This window comes from Myripristis murdjan, chromosome 24, assembly GCF_902150065.1.
Source record: "Myripristis murdjan chromosome 24, fMyrMur1.1, whole genome shotgun sequence".
Classification (NCBI taxonomy): Eukaryota; Metazoa; Chordata; class Actinopteri; order Holocentriformes; family Holocentridae; genus Myripristis; species Myripristis murdjan.
In genome coordinates, this window is record NC_044003.1 from 8146746 (window position 1) to 8169081 (window position 22336).

General features: G+C 41.7%; 2 protein-coding genes across 2 annotated transcripts in view; one reads left to right on the top strand and one right to left on the bottom strand.

The window, feature by feature from the left end:
• The window catches only part of LOC115356612 (uncharacterized), a gene marked incomplete at its 3' end in the record, with an annotated part of 42285 nt that extends 24141 nt beyond the window's left edge, over nucleotides 1–18144 (bottom strand). Inside the window, exon 1 of the mRNA XM_030047829.1 lies at nucleotides 17956–18144. Coding sequence (XP_029903689.1) covers nucleotides 17956–18144 — 189 coding nt within the window. The remainder of the gene's footprint in view (nucleotides 1–17955) is intronic.
• The window catches only part of LOC115356125 (uncharacterized protein C14orf132), a 34507-nt gene continuing 30295 nt past the window's right edge, over nucleotides 18125–22336 (top strand). Inside the window, exon 1 of the mRNA XM_030047149.1 lies at nucleotides 18125–18169. Coding sequence (XP_029903009.1) covers nucleotides 18143–18169 — 27 coding nt within the window. The 5' untranslated portion in view covers nucleotides 18125–18142. The remainder of the gene's footprint in view (nucleotides 18170–22336) is intronic.

The window sequence follows — 22336 nt, forward strand, 5'->3', positions numbered from 1 at the left end:
CGGTGGCGGCAAGTTGAGGAGGTCCACCCAGACGGTCTTTTTCCAGGTCCACATCCAGCAGCTCCTCCTGGGGGGATCCCAAGGTGTTCCCAAGCCATAATAGAGACATAATCCCCCCAGCGAGTCCTAGACTTGCCCCGGGGTCTCCTCCCAGGTGGACGTGGACCCAAAATAGAGGCATCCTGGCTGGATACTCAAATAACCTCAACTGGCTCCTTTCAGTGTGAAGGAGCAGCAGCTCTACTCCAGCAGCTCCTCGCAGATGTCCGAGCTCCTCACCCTCTCCCTAAGGATACCCCCGGCCACCCTGCGGAGGAAACTCATTTCCGCCGCTTGTATCTGCGACCTTGTTCTTTCGGGCACCATCCAGAGCTCATGACCGCAGGTGAGCACCAGAACAAAGTGAGAGCCTTGCCATCTGGCTCAGCTCCTTCTTCACTATGACGGTCCGGTACAGCGACGGCTTGACCGCTGCTGCTGCTGCCCCGATCTGCTTGTTGATCTCCCGCTCCAGTGAATAATTTCATTATTGGGGGTAGCCACTTGATACAGTGGTTTGTCCAGTCGTTAGTGTCACTGGGGTGTCACTGGGGTTTAAGTTCACCAACAACACGTCTACGCTGCCAAAAATCTCCGTTTTCACAAGTCATTTGGTCTCATATTTACTCTTAAAATATGTTATTCTTCAGGAGTAAAAAGATAAATAAATAAATAAATAAACTGCCAGTGAGATGAGACAATCCCACTTGTTTCCAGTGCACACTAACTTGTTTCAGGAATATTGCTGGTAACAAATATAAATTTGTCGAAACAACGCAGAATAAGGCAGATGAACTAATATCAAGATAATGGTGCTTGATTTGAGAAAAATTCTGGAAACACATCCTATTGGCTGATTTTTTTTTTTTCATTTGATTTATGAAAAACAAGAATATAAGATTGAACATGAGGCTAAAATGACCTGTTTAGATGGAGATTTTATTATTTTGTTTGAGGAAAAACAAAGATTTTTTCACTGAAGAAATGACCTAAAATCAAACATGTAGGCCTATATCCTTCACCTCCTGAACTGAAATAGCCTGAATGTAGGAAAAATTGTGTTCTATTGTTACATTCATTTTAAGTCAGTTTACATCTGTTACCATGACATAAATAAGGTGGGTGCAATGTGTTGCTAAATAATGAAGAATAAAAATGTTTTAGTTGTGCTCAAAACTGAACAGCACTTCAAAACAAACAAAAAAATGACACAACAGAAAAAAATTGCATCGAGTTGGTATTCATTTTTTAGCATAAATATGATCAAATGAAACGTTTTTATTCTTTAGCATCACACAGTTCCCACCTTCATCTGTTTCATGGACTCTCACCCATTATAATTTGTTTTCCACTTTTTTTCCCTGTTAACAGTGTCAGCCAGGCGAACTGTGTCTGCAGAATATCATGACCCACATTCGGTTTCACCACTTCAGTGTATCTGTGGTTATTACACAGTAGGTCTGCATATTAGCGATAGTGCACAGTGGGAGTCTGGGCAGCTGCATGGCCCAGTTCCTTTTGATTTCCTTGTTTTTCAGATTAATAAGCCTCAGCAGCCTGGGGGACATAACTGTAATACTACGCGCGCTCAGGTCACCTCACGGAAATGGCTGTAATGAGGCACTGCAGATGAATATTACCTTTACTATATGGTCCTATTGGTCTATACGGCTTTGATATTGTGTGGGAGAAGGTCATTGATTATCTGATTGCGTGACATTCAAACGGCGTTGCTGATGTAAAGTGAATCTAATTGACCAGCCTGTCTTTGAAAGCTTGGCGGTTCATAGTCGTGCCAGACCACTTATGATGCACCACAGGCCTATAGAGTGAGATCTGCTGCAGGCTAAAAACTTACAAAAAAAAAAAAAAAAATATGGGAAACTCTGTGTGAGTTCATTTTCTCCTCAGCGTATGATGAAACTGAGCACTAATGATATCAAATGGGAAATCGTGATGAGCGCCGAGACAAGTAAAACCCTGATCAGATCATTATACGGCAGCCGCTCCGCCCCAGGATCAGAGTCAGAGAAATTAGTATCACTTTATCCGCCAAGTCTAACAAAAGCACAGGCGTTTATTGACCATGTACAGAGTTTCACCGAGATCCGAGGGGAAGGAGCAGATGCAGGAGTGGTTGTGTTACAGCACTGATTTCCATCGTCAGACTTTGGAGTATTAAGTTTCTTGGCAAGCGAGATGCCGCAGTTGTTTCGCCCCCGGTCCCTCCGTCTCCACATTGTATTCCAAAGTAAACATCTCTAGATTCATATTTATGTGCTGCCCGTCATATTCCCAGCCTTTGCAAGAGCTGAAGAGGTGCAGAGATTTTATTTTTTTCCCCGAGTCAAAATGTAGGAAATTTTCTGTTGCGGCGCACACAATGAATGCCGATCGATAATCAGTGTTGACTGTGTGTATGAAGAATCCCAAGTAGAGACTTTGCACCAGCATCACAAAGACAAACTGCCTTACGTTTTGTGAACTTGGCGACTGAAGTGCTTCGGATTCAGATCATGTTCTGGGAAAGCAGCAGCACAGCCGAAGGCGGCACACAAAATGAAAAAAAAAAAAAAAGAAAAGAAAAAAAAGCAGCAGCACATGAGCACAGACTTTAGCTTTAACAAAATCACTACTAAAAGGTCAACTGTATGAAACGGAGACCCAATTAGCGACATGAGTTGGTTTAAAATGAATTCTGACGAGCGCTACGGCTTTTACAGAAAAATGAGGCAACAAGCAGCCAAAGAGGCCAGAGCCCAAAATGATTTATCTATGGTGAGGGTAAGAGTCAAACAGCCTAGGTAGAGAGGAGCGGTGGTTGCAAAGTCACAGTTGACACTTTGACACGGTCGCAGCAAAATATACTTAGAGGAAAAATGGAGCACAAAGCCTGGAGCCCTGCAGTGGAACCAGGCAATGTGGACGTACGAGTGGACAGATTTATACTGAACAACTGTATTTTTATTTTTTTTTTTAATCTTTTTACTGTTTTTATCCCCTGCACAATTGTATTTTAGTTCTATTGTAATTTTACAATATTTTCTATCGTTGCTTATGCGGACTGCACTATTCCTACTTGCTTTATTCTGTACTCTGTTTGTTTAAATGCTTTTTCTATGTGAATTTTATTGCTGTGAAACACTTTGGGCTGCAATCTTTGCATGAAAGGTGCTATATAAATAAAGTTTATTATTATTATTATTCACAAAAGCCCAAAGAAATCAAGTCAAGTATAATATAATCAGCACAGGCCCTTGGTTTAATAACAAGTCGGCATATTCCCGCATGGTTCCCCTCTCACTGATGTCACCACGTCGGCAGAAAAAGTTTGTCCATGTTGCTTGAGGCGATTGAGGCTCAGATGCACAGCGAATAGAAAGGTTTAGCTGACAAAAATACAGGTAGGTTCTACCATTAATACCATTAATTAAGCTTCTACCGTTAATGACACCTGACTGGGCTAGCACTGGAAGAATCAATACATTTATTGACTTTGGCTGCCATTTGGCCCATTAGCGACCTCAGAATACCTTATACAATGCTAATTCCACTCCCATATCTCTGGTTAAACTTGCTGTTACATACAGTATGCAATGGAATGCACGGCCATCTATTTGGAGTCATTATGTCCAGTAATTGCTCTGCACGGCTATATAACGGTCAATATTAAGAATACGAGGCCACTTAACCGCGCTCTATCATGCAAACATTGTTCCATAATGATGTTCCCAAACTCAAATATGATTATGCCTCCGTGCTCTGCTGAGGAAATGCTTTCCATGACCTCCAAACAGACCAGATCTAAAAATCACCAAATGTTCATGGGGAGTAGATTTCCACCTCATTTATCGATCAAAGGACTGGAGGCTCTCCGTCATGAAGGACGATCCCACATCCCATAATACAGTGGTGGAAAAAAGGTTTCGGACATCCCATGCATTTGTGAAATATTGCATTAAGAATCACTCTTAGGTCTTCAAGTGCAATTTCTTTTAGTACAGTCACAGCCAAAATACTAAACAAATCCTAAAAAAGCCATTAAAAACTTCAAATTGATTGGTTCCATAAAAACACATAAACAATTTTGAGTATTGGGTCATTTTGGCACCAGTGATGAAGGTGGTTCTTTTTATTAAAAGACACAATTTTTGTCGCCAAGCTTGGTGTCTATATAAAGCCAGCACATTTGAAAGTTCTTCAGACACAAAAATGGCTAAAACAAGGAACCTAACGCAGGAAACACGCCTGAAGATAAAGATTCTCAGCCAGGAAGGGTACAGCTGCCGCCAGATAGCCAGGAAGTGCAGATGCAGTCCTTCAGCAGGTGGATACACTCTGCAGAAATACAGACGGACCAACAGCTTGGAAGACAAACCAAGATCTGGGCGTCCAAGGGTTTCTTCAGCAAGAAATGACTGCATCCTGATCCACATGTGCAGGCAAAACCACCGAATGACATCACAGGAGCTTCAGCAGCAGTGGTCAAACCAAACTGGTGTCCAGTGTTCCACCCGCACTGTATGTGGCCAACTTTTAGATCATGGCTTAAGGTCCTACAAGGCTATCAAGAAGCCCCTGATCAATGAGAGACAGAGGCTAGCCCGGAGTCGTTGGGCCCAGGCACACAAGAACTGGACAGCCAGGAACTGGAAGAAGATTCTGTGGTCAGAAGAATTTGTCAAGAATTTAGTTTTGTTAGTTTTTCTTGTAAACAATAAACAAAAAAAATATATATATAATTTGTATTTGTATCTGTCTAATGCAGCCACACCTTTTGAAACACAAAAAACATTTTTCCACAAATATTTCATGATAATATTTGAGATTGTGTAAAATTTTAAGGGTGTCCGAAAACTTTTTTTCCACCACTGTATATAACATGATTAAAGACTTCAATGGAAGCGACCGAGGAGGACCGCAGCTGCTCTGAAGCCATGAAGTGCCGCGGTACCTGATGATGATGACGATGATACATAATGCATGTTGTTTCTGTTGTTTCTGCACAGCCGCTGTGCGGTTTTAGTCGTAACTCATTTCTTGCCAAAAGTAATTGCATGAGGTCTCACTCCCTATGCTTACGTTACACCGCGGTTCATTTGCTTCTCGCTGTGCTTCTGTTTAAGCTAATTTTTCATATGGAGACATCATTTAAAACTATATTAACCCCCCGCCGCCTATGACCCACCAAAGAAAACATTAGCATCCGTCTGTCATGCAGAGATACTAATAGCTGTTGCAGGATGGAATCTTAATGTCTTTGGAAAAAAAAAAAAAAAAAAACATTCAAGGGAAATTGTTGATTGTGTAAATTCTGTAATTGGTTTTGAATGAGTTTTTGCATAAGCTAAAACGACTGTGCAGAGCATATTCAGTCTAAAAAAAGGAGCATGGGAAACTTCTTTTCAGCTAAAAAAATGGACAGCGCACAAATTGTGGCTGCAAAGTTTGGGCATCCCCAGAAACTGTGACATCGGTCTTTGCTATGCACCTTTGATCAGGGCAGTATCTCTCTCTCTTTCTCACACACACACACACACACACACTCCTTCCTCCTCTCTCTCTTGCTCTTGCCACCATGTATTCATTACCGGATGGCAGCGCCTGTCCGTGGTGTTTAGTTGGAGTTATTTGAAATGCCAAAGCCCATTACTTTGTTGACTTTAAAGAGAAGCAAGGAGTGAAACTTGGCAAAAAGAAAGGGGACTGCCCAGCCGGTGTTTATATAGTAAACTACAGAGGATCGTCGGAGAGCAAACAGATGAGACATGAAGGATCCAGTCACACAAAGTAGGTAGAGATAAGCACACCGAGTTATGTATTATGGCCTCGCTGATGGGCAAACAACGAATAAATGAAGCGTCAGAATCACAATGACATTATTTGTCAAGCCTAATAAGTGGAGAGGGGTTCGTCTCGGTGACACGGGTGGAGTAAACACATCGACAACTCAGAAACATAAGTGCACACTGGCAAACATGGCGCAGAGACAACAGGGCATCACATACATTAGAGCGCCAGACTCCTTATCATATCAGATGATGATGATGATGATGATCAGAAGTACTTTTAGCTTTTATCTCTGCTTTTTTAACACCAATAAAAATTATCAGCGCAAGTAATATTCATTGTTTCCCCTTGAATTGTATTTTATCAGCATTATTTGGCTATCAAATGACAGTACAATGACACTAGAATAAATTCTTGTTATTAGTTCCTGAAGGCAGGTTGACCAATAACAATGATGGATGCACGATGGCTTTAAATGTCCATATTATTTTTGCATGTTTTATCCTAATTACCTTATTGACCAGTTTCCCAAGCATACAGTACCATATCTTCTCAGTGCGTTCCTCCTTCCAGACAGCCATTTGTTTCCATTATTTTCGCTACAAAAGCCAACTTGCAGAGACCTGAAATCGCTTCAGATAGGTAATCTATCACGGCGAACACTCTGTCTGGGTTTATTCTGGTCAGTGACTTTATTGTTGTGTGGTAATTTAGTTTAATGCCTGCATTGATTTGAAAAGTTTGCACATCTTCTGGCGTGTTTGCATGCCGACGGGAAGCTCTGACATTGAGGATGGTAAGGTCGGCTGCCAGACAGCAAACACTGACATTGTGGGAAAAAAAATGATGAGGATATGGCTTCTTCATGACGTAAAAGTTATGATGTTATGTTGGTGTGGCTGACTACCAAGTAGGACGTCTGTTTTTCCTAATTATCCAATAGCATGTGAACGCACCATTCCTGTCTGTCGAATTCAAGAAGGCTCTCCATGCAGAGGCGCATGTATGAATTTAAATCAGTAAGGAAATTGAGTCAATAATCAAAAATCTATTGGGCTAAAACATGCAACAATGCCAATACAGTCCTTAACCACTTTAACTCTGATTTTTTTTCATGAATTTCCCCTGAACTGAAGTAGTTTCAAAGCTGGAAAAGGCCTTTTTTTTCCATACCACACTGTCACATCTTATATATATCTGCTGGTCAGAGCTCTTTGCTGAAGATCACACTTACACTGAGTAAAATATTCAAAGGCAGGATGAGGTTGTTTTATGGCTGCAGCATCACATCAAATAGAAAATATCTCCATGTCTTGTGAGGCTTTTTAAACACATTTCCCTGGAATTCAGCAGGACATGTTTGGTATCTTTGGAAACTTTGGGATCTCCACTAGAATTTAAATTCAAGTTCAGTGTGTTTGAACAAAGCTTGGAGGCACAGCATGCATTTGTAACGACAGACCCACCAATAGGAGCTGCATTGTTGAACACGTTTAATCTAAATGTGCCGATATTTGAATGAAAAAAACAATTGCATTAGTGAAATGGTGGCAGAAAGGGTCACTGCTGGTGTTACAGAACGTTTTTTTTTTCTTGTTATAGCCTGAACCTCCATCAGCAGTGAATGACATGACTGATTGTTTTCCTGACATTTAATGAAAGATCAATATTGACTCAATATAGAGGCAAAAACAATATATCGAGTGAACACTAAACTGAACAACGTAACATGAAACAGCTCGGCCTGGAATCCATCAAATACACTCTGAGCATTTAGATGGACAAAAATATGTCCTGTGGCTAAAATAACCTGTGTGTATATAGACATTATGTTTTTTATTTAATCATTTTGCTATTGGTTTCATTCATCACTCCTCTCTCATCATCATTTGCCTAAGTGTGCGAGTGTGTGTGTGTGTGTGTATCCAGTGTATCGCACCCAGAGATACTGTAGTACATCATCTAGAGGTTGGGTTGACCTGCATGAAAGGGAGGAGCTATCTGTCATCAGGATAGACAGCCTAAGGTGTGTGTGTCTGTGTGTCTGTGTGTCTGTGTGTGTGTGTGTGTGTGTGTGTGTGGGCTCATTCTATGTCATTTCACTGGTGCATTTTTATCTGCGTTTGTGTCCTTTGCTCTCTGCAGAGTGCACGGTGACAAGCCTATTTCTTAAAAGCACTTAAATAAATAAATTTGACTTGACTTGACCCAGCAGGTTTGTCACTGAAGACGGATGCCGCGCGGCGTCGGGGCGGCGGCATCATGTTGTGCAATGACTCTTTCACCGCAATTTCGTGATAGGCTCCTCGCGCTTCTCTTTTCCCTGTTCATCCATTCTTCTTGTTTTTATGTTTTGCGGCGTTAACACATAAGTACTGAGGATGAAGCTAAAGAATGTGATATCCTCCATTTGAAAAGAATAGCAGCTGCTGTTTCAGAGTGAGTCATGGCGCAAAATTAAAAGACACTCTGGTATTCGGCGTGTGAACTATGAACAACAGAGAGATGCTTCTTGGTGGAGGGGTTAATAATAATAATAATAATAATACATTTTATTTGTTATAGCGCCTTTCATGGCACTCAATGTTGCCTTACAGTAAAAATAAATACAGAATACAGCAACGACAGAAAAAAACACAGCATAAAAACATCACAGACAACACAGCATAAGAAAACATCATAGAAAATAGCATAAAAAGAAAACATCATAAAAAAAAAAAAATACTTAATTAGACATTGTGACACCCACCCCACAATATAAACTACAACAACATGTGCTACGTGACCCAGAACAAAAGAAAAAAGATCAAGACTCTCTTGGTAGGGGTTAAAATGGCCTTTAACAGGCTGCATAGTTTGAATAAATGTTAAAAAAGTAAAGCCTTAAACATGATTTTGGCCTCATGCATCATGCAGTGATGGATAATGATTCAACAAAACATTTTTTTTTTGCATTTCCCTATCCTTATCTGTCCGCTTATAAATGTCTTCCTTCTCTTCCCTTTCATTGATTCTTTTTGAGGCTGGAAAAAATGGGAGTTTGTGCACAGATTTATTTGGCAGTATCTATTTTTGTTCAGCGTTATAAAAAAAAAAATGTTTGTCATGAGCCAAAACTTTGATTTGACTTCTCCAGCGAGGATCGAAACATCTTCATGAACTCGTTTCATCTCAGACTGCCTCCAACAGAGAAACCTATCTCCCCTTATCCAGCCTCCCCCATCTCGCGGCACCGATGTTATCTGTGTTTGAGTTATTGACTCTGCGGATGTACAGTTGTGTCAAGGTCATTTCTGTAAAGGAATCTGATGAGATTCCTCCGGCGCTGGTGGAAAGCGAAGCCTCTGCAGGTCTGGCTCACCCCGCCTGAGGATAGACCGACTCGGACTCGTGCCCGGCTCCGGTGACAGTCAGAGCCGAGTGTGTAATCACACACCGATGACCTCGGAGGGAATACAGTCCCTCTGAAGACAACAGACAAACAAATGAGTTTACTTCCCAAAGTGAGGCTGTCATCACCGGAGCAAAACTGATAAATGTCCTCAGAAAATGATTGATGACAATAAAGTCATTTTTTGGGGAAAAAAAAAAAATCATAGCTATTAGGACATGCAGACGTGGTATTTTATCTATCTATCTCCCTGTCTGTCTGTCCCAAGTACCAGCAATTTGCAATTTTTACCTTCAAACAACTTATTAATGACATTCAGAAAATGTTTTTACAGCATCAGGTTATGATTATAAAGTGGTCATTTGACACTGGAATCACTGAAAAAGGAGTATACTGTACAATATAGAGCTACAATCATTTCAAAACACAGTGAATACACTCATATAAAATATGGTCGGACTTTTTTAGCTTATGTAAGCTTCTCTCTATACTTTGCTTCACCACCTTCTGTATTTTTTCTGTCTTTTTTTTCACTCAGTGTGCTGCATGTTGTGTATGCCCGCTGTCTGTGGCTTCACTTCTTGCCACTGTCTTGTATGGCTTTCCGTCAAATATGAGATTTTCAGTCAAATAAATATACGAAACACTATGTGGCATGTATTTGAAGGACGATTTCTAAATGCAGTTTGCCCATTTTGATAACATGTTACTGATAATATTTATTACTAGATATTTCCAAAATGGAAATGCTATCATTGTATCTATTCTTTTTTTTTCCCACAGAGATTCCACAGCAAATATCACTGGTGAGATAGGAACATTTCATCTTCCTTTGGAATGAAGGTCTTCACCTCGAAATAAGAGTCACAACATACAGCTGGACTCTATAGCTTGCCAGTGTGTGGTTAGTTGTGTGTTGTCGGCAGGACCCACACATCCAGGAGGACGGGGGGAACACGTCTGTGGCAGCAGCTGAGGTCAGGGAGCGCGGGTCAGCCTGGCGAATGACGCCGAGGGGGCGGCCAACCGGGGCAGAAAATCAAAACCCGCAGAGTCCTTCGAAACAGTCATGCACACTCCTGCAGAGCCACACACACACATACATACACGTGTGCACAACTACTACACACACAAAGACATGCAGGCTTATACATTGCATGCATGTGTACATATGCACACACTAAGCTGCACATAAACACATGCTCATAGATACACACTCATGTACACACTCAGACAGGGGCTGCACAGGCGCTGAGAGGAAACAAAGCCATTCCTGTTTGGTTTTGCACCCTCCCAAGAGAAACACAGACAGCGTCCTCTGCTTCAGGGGGAGCAGTGAAGGCTGACACCGTCTTTAAAGGAACAGTTCAGAAAAAAAAAAAAAAAATGCAATCAATCCATGTGCATGTTTTTGTGATTTGACACATCTCCCTGTCTCCATTCACTCCAATTCAATGGAAGTGGGTTGGCTTTATTTTTATAGAGCTCAACCTGTCAGAATGTTATGTATGGGCAACATCTTTCTCCAAAAACATCGACTGGGATACCTGGCATAAGCCGCAGCCAACAGAGGCGATGAATTTCTTTGGGAACTTTTTTCCTGCCAAAGAACACCACATTGGCAGGCGTAATATCAATCTGCCTCCCCTTATTCATCTGAGTATGAATTAGGGGAGGATAGTTAGTTTGCCAGTGTCATTTTTATTGCATTTTGAGTGACTGTCCCTTTATCATTTCACAAGGAGGATGCCATGGAAACGGGTTGCACCTCAGCGCAAGGACAAAACATGAGGAAAGCTGTATTCACCTTCAGGAGCGATGATCTCGAGCCCCACATGAGTTATGGAGTCAATCAAACCCGCAGCTGCCGTCCTTGAGGGCCACGCCCACAATAACGCCATGGACGGATCTACATTATATACTCTGGATAAATGCCATAAAGATCCAAAAATTAACAGGCTGATAAGTGATGACAGAATATTTTAACATGATGTAGCTCTCAGAGTAATCCTGTAAGGATTACAGAAAAGCTAATGCCTCTCAGCCCAAACTGTAAATCTCAGTGCTAGTGCTTTTTTTGTTGTTGTTGTTTTCTTTTTTGTGTGTGTGTGGGGAAGTCCCTCCAAACACTGTCTCCCTTCCTGCTTCAAACAAGGATGATTCAGCCCATTAACCCTGAGCCTCTGCTATTCCCTCAAACTTCGATGTGAATAATGTGTTTGATAGCCAATGAGAGTTCACATCTTGACACAAATCCACGGGCAGGGAAGCAGACGCGAGGGAACGGGAAATGCCAAGATCTCCCTTAAACCCAAACTTGTGCATTTGAGCAGAGCTCATCAACACAGCTGCCTTCGCCCTCAGCCACTGAGTCAGACACTCCTCTCTCCGCAGTGTGAGTGTGTCTTCCCTGAGCGGGCTGAGCTCTCACGTTAAAACAAATCCCATTCAAGACCCTGCGACTTCAGCTGAGCATGACGGGCTTGTCTGCACCCTTTGCTACCAGTTAAGAACACATGAAGGAGCGGCTGAGTTTGAGCATCAGTGCAGACTGTTTGCCTTTGATTTATTTTCTTATGCCAGGCTTTCCAACCATGAGGAATGTCAGCATCTGTGCCCTTAAACCCATAAACTCTGCATTTTGGGGTCCTTTCCTTTCCTTCCAGTATGTGGTTTGGATTCTGACTCTTAATGACCAGACAGCAGTTCTGGAAAGCGACTGACACACATATTTTCAGCTCTGTCAGTGCAGTTATTTGATTCTAGTCAAGTTCAAGTAGCATCATTCTCACTGCCCAAACAAACTAAAAGTAAGAATGCGTCACAGTTCAAATAAACTGCTCCCTACAGGCTTGTTGTGCATCACTCTGGATTGTCCTCTATTTATCTGGTAACCCATGCAGGTTGAAACAAATGCAAAAGGTTAATCAAATCATCGTCCCTCAAGAGACACATGGATCCTGCAATTTCCAAATTCCTCCTCCAACCCGCCTGTGTTTTTGCAGCCTGCAGCTGATGCAGAAAGCGAAGAAATATATGCGATCATTTCCATACGACTGCATCCTCTTTGCAGTCGTGTGAGTAAGTCCGACTGGAAACCGCTTCTCAAAGCCCAGCTCAGTGGTTCTCAGACTTTTTCAATAATGGACCCACTTTGATTTTTTTTTTTTTTTTTCAGCCAGGTCCCCCTGACCAGTGAAAAAAAATGGATGGAAAAAAAGCCATTCAGGTGTAAATTCAGGTGTTTTGCTGCTACATTTCAACCATGAATCCATTTTCTTGCTTTTTATCCTGCTTCCCGGCCATGGTGAACTTAAACTTCTTTGCTTGACTACCATCATACCATATTCTTATTTTTTTTATTTATTTATTTATTTTTTTAAATCTCATGTACCCGTACCCCCCTGCATAAAATTCAATGTACTTCTCAGGGTACACGGACCCCTGTTTTAGAACTGGCCTCTGAAATATTGTTTGTGTATAAAGATGCCTTGCTCTGTTGGTGCAGCATCCTTTCCGTCACATTTTGGGATGTTGCTAATGAATTAGCCATACAGCTGGACCTGCGATCCACTGCCTCGGTTTTGTTTCCAAGAAGAGCAGATTGTCATGAAAACTGAGCCGTGATTGGTCAAAAGAGTTTCTGGTCTGAAGAGCCTTCCGTTTGAAGACGACAGCTGCCAGTTTTATTTTGAACTCCAAACTTTAATGGGCTGCAGCGCAGACTCTCCGGAGAGTTTGAGGACTGTGGAAAAGAGGTGGACTTGAGAGACTGATAATGTTATAAAAGAGTAGATAATATTGGATCTGGCTCTGGGAGCCGCACTGTGTGAAAGCAGTAACAGGCACCAGAGCTCTGCTTCTCTTTGAAAACCCAGCGGGGATATTTGTGTTGCTCGACGGTTTTAATTGTGGCCCAAGTGACTGGCCTCTCTGCTGCCGGAGCCAGCTGTGTTGTAAACACTTAACAGGCACTGAGACTGTGGGGACCAAGTGATTTAATTAGTTTTACTCTCAGCTTTAAAGTGGATGTGGTGTTGATAGAAGGATTGTGACCTTTGATCGAAAATCTGCACAGTCTTTGTCTACTATTTCAAACAGTTTTGGTTGCCAGGCTTGCTCAATTAGTTGGGGCCTCAACCTGCAATAAGTACAAAAAAAATAAAAAAATATTGAAGGAGGTGCGTCATGCAAGAGTTAGAGAGAGTGTGTGTCAATAAAAGTCCTCTCCATCAAGCGGGGTGCACCATGAAATACACATTGAGACACAGTTTATATTGTCATATTCTTCCAGTTTCATTGCGATGGCCACAGTTTGTGAGCACAAACCGTGAGGGAATGATGAAACCACAAGGCAACATTTGTCAATTCTAAAAGATGCACATTGAATACCAGGATGCTGCATAAAACTTGCACTGTTGACATTTCATTAGTACATTTCCCAAACATTACTTATACATCTTGGCAAATAAATGAGCAATAAAGCACCGCAACCAGATAAGTAAGTAAATACCGGGATAAATAAGCATGCAAATGAACAACTGAGGCTCAATTATAAAGACTCTGGTCTGGGAAAGTGTAATCAGCTTGTCAACCAGGGGCTTAGGGCATAGATTTTAAATGATAGTATGGCATATAAGTTTGTTTTGTTATTAATTAGAACGTGTTGCATCCTCTAAATCTTCTTTTAGGAAAAAAAATCTGCAAAATGTCCTGTGTTCGCTGACTATAAAAAGGAGCTGATCTGCAGGGATGGATAATGGGGTGCAGTGGTTGGAGAGACATTAACTCCTACGTCTGGAGGTCCGCAGGTTCGAACCCCACACCAGCTAATGTGTCCCGTTGGCACCTACACGTCCTGTCAAAATGTCCCGGGACCCGCCTTCAGTAAAAGCCTGGGCTCCCTCGCACACTGCCTGCACAGTCTAACGACCAGCCACATGCACACTGCCAAACATTTGCTGTATTTACAGGGGCTGTGTGGCCGAGTTGTTGCCAGCACGGCAGAGAAGATAAGAAATATTGCAATCTGGATGTAACAGATGCCATTCAGAGGCCAGATCTTCTTCTTTCCATGTATTTATTAGCTATTTAGCTAAAGTCCCCAGGGTGAAACGGGAGAATTAGCTGCAACTGCTAGAGAGGAGAGCCACTGTGTTGTCATGACAATATTCCTGTGAATTGAATGAACCCTGTTAAATTCATAGACCCTCTAAGCTCTTATATTGCCAAAAAATGAAAGAAACCAACAGTGGTGCTAGAATCAAGGCCACACTTACCAGAAAACAGAAGAAACAAATGCTTTATTATGGCTTTATAATCTTTATTTATGACAGAGAAGCACAAAGTAAAGACAAAGCCTAACAGCAAGGTGGAAAAATAACTTTTTTCTTCAGACAGGTCAGGGACAACATAGTTATCGGGGATATTAAATTGCTCAAAGAAACACCAGAGAGGAAAGATCCATCAGACATAAGTGACAGAAGCGTCTGCAGGACTTGGCTGAGCCCTGATAAAGTCCAAAATCACATTTTCCTCCAAAGCAACAGCAGACTCGTCCTGACAGCAGGTGAAGGCAGACGCTCCGGAGCTCAAGCAACTCAGTGACCCGAGTTACGGAGCGAAGTTACATTAGACTGAAGCCCAGTGGAGAAGACAAGGGCTAAGAGAAGGGGCTAATATTATGAAGCTTAAAGGGACAGTGCAAAATTTTCATGGGGAACTGGTTTCTGCCGGATAGCACCAGCAAAGCGCATCTATCCAATCAAATTTGAAATTCCTTTGCGTAGTATAAAGTCTACCAGAGTTCTTTGGCAAGAGGTAGTTCCCAATGAAGCTCCCCATTCACCCCAGTCCCATTGTACTGGGGTGAATGGGGACAGACTAGAAACCTTATCAGATCACAAGGGGTAAGTAGGGAAAGGGGTATTTTGTTTTGCATTTTGTCCAAATAAATGAAGAAATAGGGCACTAACATTTACATTTTTCATTTTGACTTTTTAGTTTGCAAGTTTTTTTGTCTGAAAAAAAAAAAAAAAAAAAAAAAAAAAAGATTTTCTGGCTCAACCCACTGAGCTTTGACTCAACCAATGAGACTATTTTTTATCTGTGGAGTAGCTGCACCTCCAAGAAATAATTACACAACTAAAACTCTACTTTGACAGTTTTCTTTGGGCTAATTTTCATTTTTAAAGCTGCAGTAGGCAATTTCTGACCACTAGAGGGTGTTGAGAGCACAACCTCCTGTGTTTCAGCTGTTCATCGGTTATACAAAACCAAAAGTTGAGGCGAAAAATTGCCGTTTTCTGTCTTTTTTCTTTTGTAAATGGAAATGAGGGATATGTTTCACTCCCACAAGCCTCCTGCTGGATTACCTGGGTTATTTTATCTCTGACCTCGATTTCAAAATTTGGTAAAGCTGCAGAGTGTCAGCTACAGGATTTATGAATGTATTCACATTGACAGAGGCACTCAAACAATTGATCTGAAACTCAGGCATGCAGCCTCAGAGACGCTTTGAATAATGTCGAAGGGCGAGGCGGTGAAGAGGAGGGCTGCTACAGAAATTTAGAAAACTAAAACCAGGAAATAACAACAGGCTGGCTCTAAATTGTTTGGAGTAAAGAAGACCCAGAGTGATGACTCTTACTTTGCACGGGGTCATTTTATCCCTTAAAGTAGCTTTGAGCTGTCTGTCAAAAGCGTCTCAGTCGACAGGTTGTTTTTTTTTTTCCTCAGCGGTTTGTTTCCTGCTGCTTCCTGAGCCTGGAGAGGAAACTGTAGATGAAACACTGATGAGCTCAAGGGATCCCGTGTCACTGCAATTGTTGTGGCAAATTAATATCCTCGTGCAACAACAAATCCAGGGCAACTTGAGCCGGGGACCTCCAGAGAATACATCATTGCAATTTGTCTTTGTGCCATCATGGTGAGAAAAAAAAAAGAAAAGCGAGTAAGATGTATAGAAATACGATTGCCCACTTAAAAATCCATATGATGTAGCTGGCTGCTTTCCAGTGCTGAAGCACCTCCAGAACACCAATGATATAATGCTTTATTGAACTTGAAAAAAAAAAAAAAAAAACAAGACACAAGACTATACGATATACAGTGCCACAGAGGTTAAGAGCCTCGGCAAGCCTGCTAACTTTTGGTCCAGCTCCTTTTTGAGGAGGGAAAGCACATGTAACAAAAGACAAAGGCAAGAGCATCTTAAAGATATTGGATTGATTTTTTTTTTTTTTTTTTGGGAACAACAAAATCTGTAAAAAGGCAAAGATCTCAGTCTTTGTAAGTCTAAAAAAAACCCCATGAGACAAATTAAAAAGGCGGCATGACGTCAGATATAGACATAAATAAGACAGGAACCCTGAACTCTTCATCAGTCATCAAATAATAAAAGTGAATTCTCCCATTTGCACTTGAATGCAGCATGGGGGCAAAACTCCCATTTGATAGCAACAGTTACTGCAATCAGTTTCTTTAACTGGACAAGGGACTTAAGAGTTAAGAAGAAGAAGAAGAAGAAGAAGAAGAAGAAGAAGAAGAAGAAGAAGAGTTGACATTCTGATAGTGATTTTTTTTTTTAAAAAAAGAGTGCAATATCCCTTTAAAGATAGTGAACTGTGGGGCATTCATAATTGCCTATCTCTGACAGTAAACAAGGAATGTTGCCAGTGTGTACGAAGGATGTATGAAGGATGAAAGTGTGTGTGTATGTGCGTGTGTGTGTGTGTGTGTATGTGCGTGTGTGTGTGTGTGTGTGTGTGCGCGCGCGCGTGCACGTGCGGCGCAAAGTAAAGCACAGGGAATCTGAAAATAGGCTGGCACTCATTAAAGATTTACTAATTCATCAAACAATCATTAATCACGCAGACTTCTGTGCGTTTAGCAGCAGCGCCGCGGCGGCCCGCTCTGGTCTGTGACGAATCACCAGGTGAAATACACGCACACATTAAACACAGCAGACACGATCCAGGGCGGCCCTCCTCCTCCTCCTCCTCCTCCTCCTCCCGCATCTCAACACACACCCAGACAGAGGGGCCATTAGGAGCGTCACAACTGCAGCTGGTAAACAAACAATAACATTTAATATCCATAATGTGACTTATATAGTGTCTGTGACTTTATACATTTCTTTTTTTCATAATTGCCTGAATAAGTTTTGCTATGCTTTATATGGCATCTTTTTTAAATTCAGTATAGGGTTACTGTTGTAAATTGCAATATGTGGTAAATATCGAAAGTAGATTCTAAAATTTACTATGGGCTTACCATCATAAATAGCAGCCAATTGCTGTAATTATAGCAAACTGCAATCCTATAGACTAATGAATTCTATATCGAAGCCTGTAGTGAATTATAGGACTGTAGGATTAACAAATCATAGCCAATAGGCGTAATTAAAGAATTTGTAATCCTTCAGGCTAGAAAGTTATGCAGTAATCCTATAGTAAATTTTAGAATTTATGATAGGATTATTATTTCATCTCTCTCTCTCTCTCTCTCTCTCTCTCTCTCTCTCTCTCTCTCTCTCTCTCTCTCTCTCTCTTTCCTCTTATAGGCTGTGGAGCTCTCTCCCTCCTCTCCCTCCCAGTTCCTAGTAATCTAGAGTCGACTTGTGCTGCCAGATTTTTTTCCTCTCTCTCTCTCTCTCTCTCTCTCTCTCTCTCTCTCTCTCTCTCTCTCTCTCTCTCTCTCTCTCTCCACACCACACCGTGCAGTCTCAGTCTCACCGCGTTTCGCTGGAGATGCAGTGACCGGCCCCCTTGCCTGAGAGGATGCAGCCTGGCATCGCCTCCCCAGCCTCCTCCTCCTCCTGTCCGCCCCGGGAGTAGGACGAGCCGACGCTGCTGCTGCTGCTGCTGCTTCAGGACCAGGAGACCCAGACAGACGCCGCTGTCACCCAAACCCCCCGCCACCATGGATCTCTCCTTCATGGCAGCGCAGGTAAAGCACCTTGTTTTGCATTCGTCAAACTCAGGGAAAATCCATGCCCTGACGTCATTCGCCAAATTCCCTTTAAAATTCCCTGTAATATTTCAACAGGGAGTTAGTGCGTCTGTGGGACTTGCGCTACTTTATGGCGACCATATGGTATCCAACCTTTGCCTCCTCCAGCGGGGAATTATACATCTGCTTTGGTAAAAGTTGGCAAAACGCACTATTCATTTTTTTTTTTTTTTTTTTTTTTGGCAGCACGTAGGCTGAGTGATTCATATTTTGCACGCTGATATACCTCACCGTACACTAAAGTTTCACCCTGTTGCACTTTGACTCTGTCTGACACATGCGTGATTTAAATATCTACATTTTCTTTTTTTAATTGGAGTTGTATTTCTTTTTCACGCTGGATAAATCAGACTCCGATGGTTTTCAGTGATCGCAACAAATGTGAGCAGCGCATTCACAAAAAAAAAAAAAAAAAATGTTCAGTGAGACTCACCTGATCTATATGCAGTTTGAAGGCTCTCGAAGTGGATCGATACCCGCTGATTAAGAGGCATTGAGCTCCTGTAATAACGCAGACCCATATGCCCATGCTGCTAATGTGTTTAATAGGCTCCAGACACAATCATTTCATTTGATGGCTGTTTCTTTGTGCTGTTTTCCAATAATCACGTCTTTCTGGCACTTCTGGCACTTATATAATTATTATTATCATCATCATCACTGGTATTATTATTATTTGTACTGGTAATTGTGGTATTTATAATATCAGTATTTGTAGTAGTAGTAGTAGTAATGGTAACAGTACATCCCTCAAACCCTCTCTGCCTTTAGTCATCCAGATCATGACTAAATAAACTCATTAAGAAAACAAATACACAACTCGCTAAATATGTGAGAGGATAAGTGTCTCGTTGATTCATCCGGTTACATAAAAAGTACAAGAGAATAAAATAAAGACGTATCATGTTTGGCCTACAGCTTGTCTTTGATTCATAGTCCCACATGATTCATTTTGAACTTTTTTTTTTTTTTTTCTGGCGCGTCTCGTGCATATGAATGAGGCCGGCTGCGTCTCTCTCAGGAAACATCATCAGTACAAAGTGAGGACGAGACCGCTGACCTTCATTTCGGTGCTCCTGTGAAGGGGAATGTCACAGTTTACATGCGTCAGGCTCGATGAGTCAGTTTGCGAGCGTATTGGACTGATATTGGTCTTTGATGAGACATGCAACCTTCAGATATCAGCTGGTCAATGTCATCCATCTCTGATGTGACGGAGGGGTTTGTCCCTGAGAACAGCAACTTAGCTCTGTCTGTGAAAAAACTGCAGTGGAATTTGATTTCTTTGCATGTTTGCATGTGGATTTTTATTGAATTGTCCACTGAAAGATGATGGATAAGTAATAAGACAAGTAGTTTCTCTGCTATTGAATAGGTGTGATGCCTTTAATGAAGCCGGGGGCCTGGTGCTGTTGAGACAGTTACATGTCAATGCCTTTGGAGCCATCAATGTGCAAAGCTGCTCTGTGCAGGTTTAAAATAGTACAAATAATTTACATTTTACCATCATGACATTTTTCAAAGTGTTTTCCTGGCAATATTGCAGATTATCTGAGGTACAGACAGAGCTCAGCTGGTCTTTATGAGCTAAATCTAAACAGAAATGAGGGTGTGTGTGTGTGTGTGTGTGTGTGTGAAAGAGAGAGTGTGTGTGAGAGAGAGAGAGATGATGATGTTCAGATGACACATTTCTCAGCAGCCTCCTCGGTCGCCAGCGGTGATGTCCCACTAAATATGAAAAATTAGTACAAGACTCTGCACGCCACTTCATTGACTGTTGCTGCAAAGCATGCTGGGATAGCTTGTGGTACAAACTTGGTGGGAGGGACACACACTGAGATTTTTGAACTTTATGCTAATGAACACCGCAGCCTATTTGGCAAAACATCCAGAGAGGCAGCGTTTGTGTGATTGTAGTTCAGCCAGTAGAACTTGTATTGTTTATTTGTTTTATTTGTTGATGACAATATTCGCCTTTTCATCAAATCTGGTAGCTACATGAGTATTTTTTTTGTGGATAAAGGTTAGTACTTCCAGGTGAAGTAGCTAAAAAGATCGCTATCATGGGTTGTAATGGTGAGCATGGTTTAAAATGACGTCACATGACTCTGTGGAGTACTAAAAGTGTTTCTGAATAATGAACAGCTGGTTGGATTGTCACTTAAAGCAGGTTTGATATATCACTCTCACTCACTACTGACACCTGCTGGAGGCAACAAGTCATTACAACATGGATGTCGATTGATTTGGGGAGCATGGAAGGTTTGATTCATGTTTGTAGGCTGAAGTAAGAGTAGAAATGAAAATAAAACCAGAAGAAAACAACAAACACAACAAAAAAGAGGGTAGAATATAATGTAACGTAGGTTATCATAAATGCAGTTATCTCATCTGGCCATTCAGGTCTAGCTGTTATTGACACAAATAGAATCGATGGATTGTTTGATTTAGTCGACTCTTGAACGCTGACGAAATCATTTCAAAATCTATATTTTGTGTCAAATTTTCTCTTTCTTTATTAATAAGTAGCCGTGCAATAAACAGGATAGGCCAAATGTTGATTATTGCAAAGGAAACCGCTCAGGAAGACTAGATTACCCTGTTGGGACTTGTGCACCTGTCTGCAGCTAGCTGGTATTCTAATATTGTAAGTCACTGTAACATTAATGTTTTTGATGAGTTTCCAGTTTGTGAATTGCCAGTTTCATCTGGATATTTCTTTTCTCGCTGCAACTGTTTCAAAGCAGGATCTACCTCTCTGACCCTTATTTCCGGTCTGTTGCAGCGTACAAGAGTCGTTACTGTCCCAGCACAGCGTCAGTCACCTGTGTGCTGCAGGTGAGCTGATCTCTGGACAGTCCGACAGGTGTTTTACATGCTACACCGCACCAGTCTCCATTAAAGTACAGCGCCGGCCGCCTGCGCCCCCGTGCTCTCGCCACACCTCCTGCCCACGGCGATGGAGCTCTGACAGGCTGGAGGGAGTCTGCTCAATATTAATGGCGGGACGGCTGCCGCTCTCTCTCCCAGCCCTGTTATAGTAGAGCAGAGGCACCAAGGCAAAAAAAAAAAAAAAAAAGTGTCTGAAAGATGTTAAGAATAGATCCGTCCTCTCTCTCTTTGGCTGAGAATCGGTGTGGCGTCGGGACGAGACATGAGGCTGCGATAATAATAAAGGCTTATCAACAGCGCGAGACTTGCCTGTCCTTAACCAGATGGGGCCGGGCATTTAATGTGCTTTTGTTCCAGGATTTTTTCCTCTGTTCTCATTTCTTCTGGAGCTCAGCTGTAATGAGTTCTAATGCCGGGCTAAACGACTCCTTCTTTAATTGTAACCTTCATTTTGGAACTTGCACTGAGATTAATGTGTGGCCTGATCACTTCTGACAGAAGATGAAGGCTGCTATAAGTTTGTTGTTTTTTTTTTTCCTGTTCATAATGGGATCCTGCAATCAAGATATCCCTTATTGCTTTACATTTTTCCCGTTAATATCATGGCAGAGACTTCTGAGGCTTCTTCTGTGACTAATTATATCCCTTATGACCACCCTTATCCCTTTATTATGATTTACCTCGTGGTAGTGAGGAAAGCAGCCACTTTAACAGCAGGGGAGGCATCATTTATGCTATTAATAACAAAAAAAGGGGGTTGAAATAAGATCTTCTTTCCTAATAGCTCTTTTCAATTTCAATTTCAATTTCAAATTCCTGAATCGTGTTAAATCGCACTGGGGCAAAAGTAAAATCCTCACAACACACTGGCAGGATTTATCCCCTCTCTCAAGAAAAAAGTATGATTTTATGGCTGAATGTGTGACTAAAGCACTCGTCAGGATAAATCAGATTTCATCAGGTACACACTGCGCACAGTTTCCCTACTAATGCCCGTCCTGCTCAGCATTAACACAGTTTGGGGAATTTACCCGGAGCTTTAATTTTTTAAAAATCAGATCCGCTTAGGTTGGTGATACATATGGACACCACTGGAATAATAATCCAGATTGTGCACACCTCAGTTGTTAATCCTTTTAAATCACTGAATGTACAAAATATCAGGATAACCTCATGACATTATGAGTGATGGGTTCGTTACTCAAAAAAAAG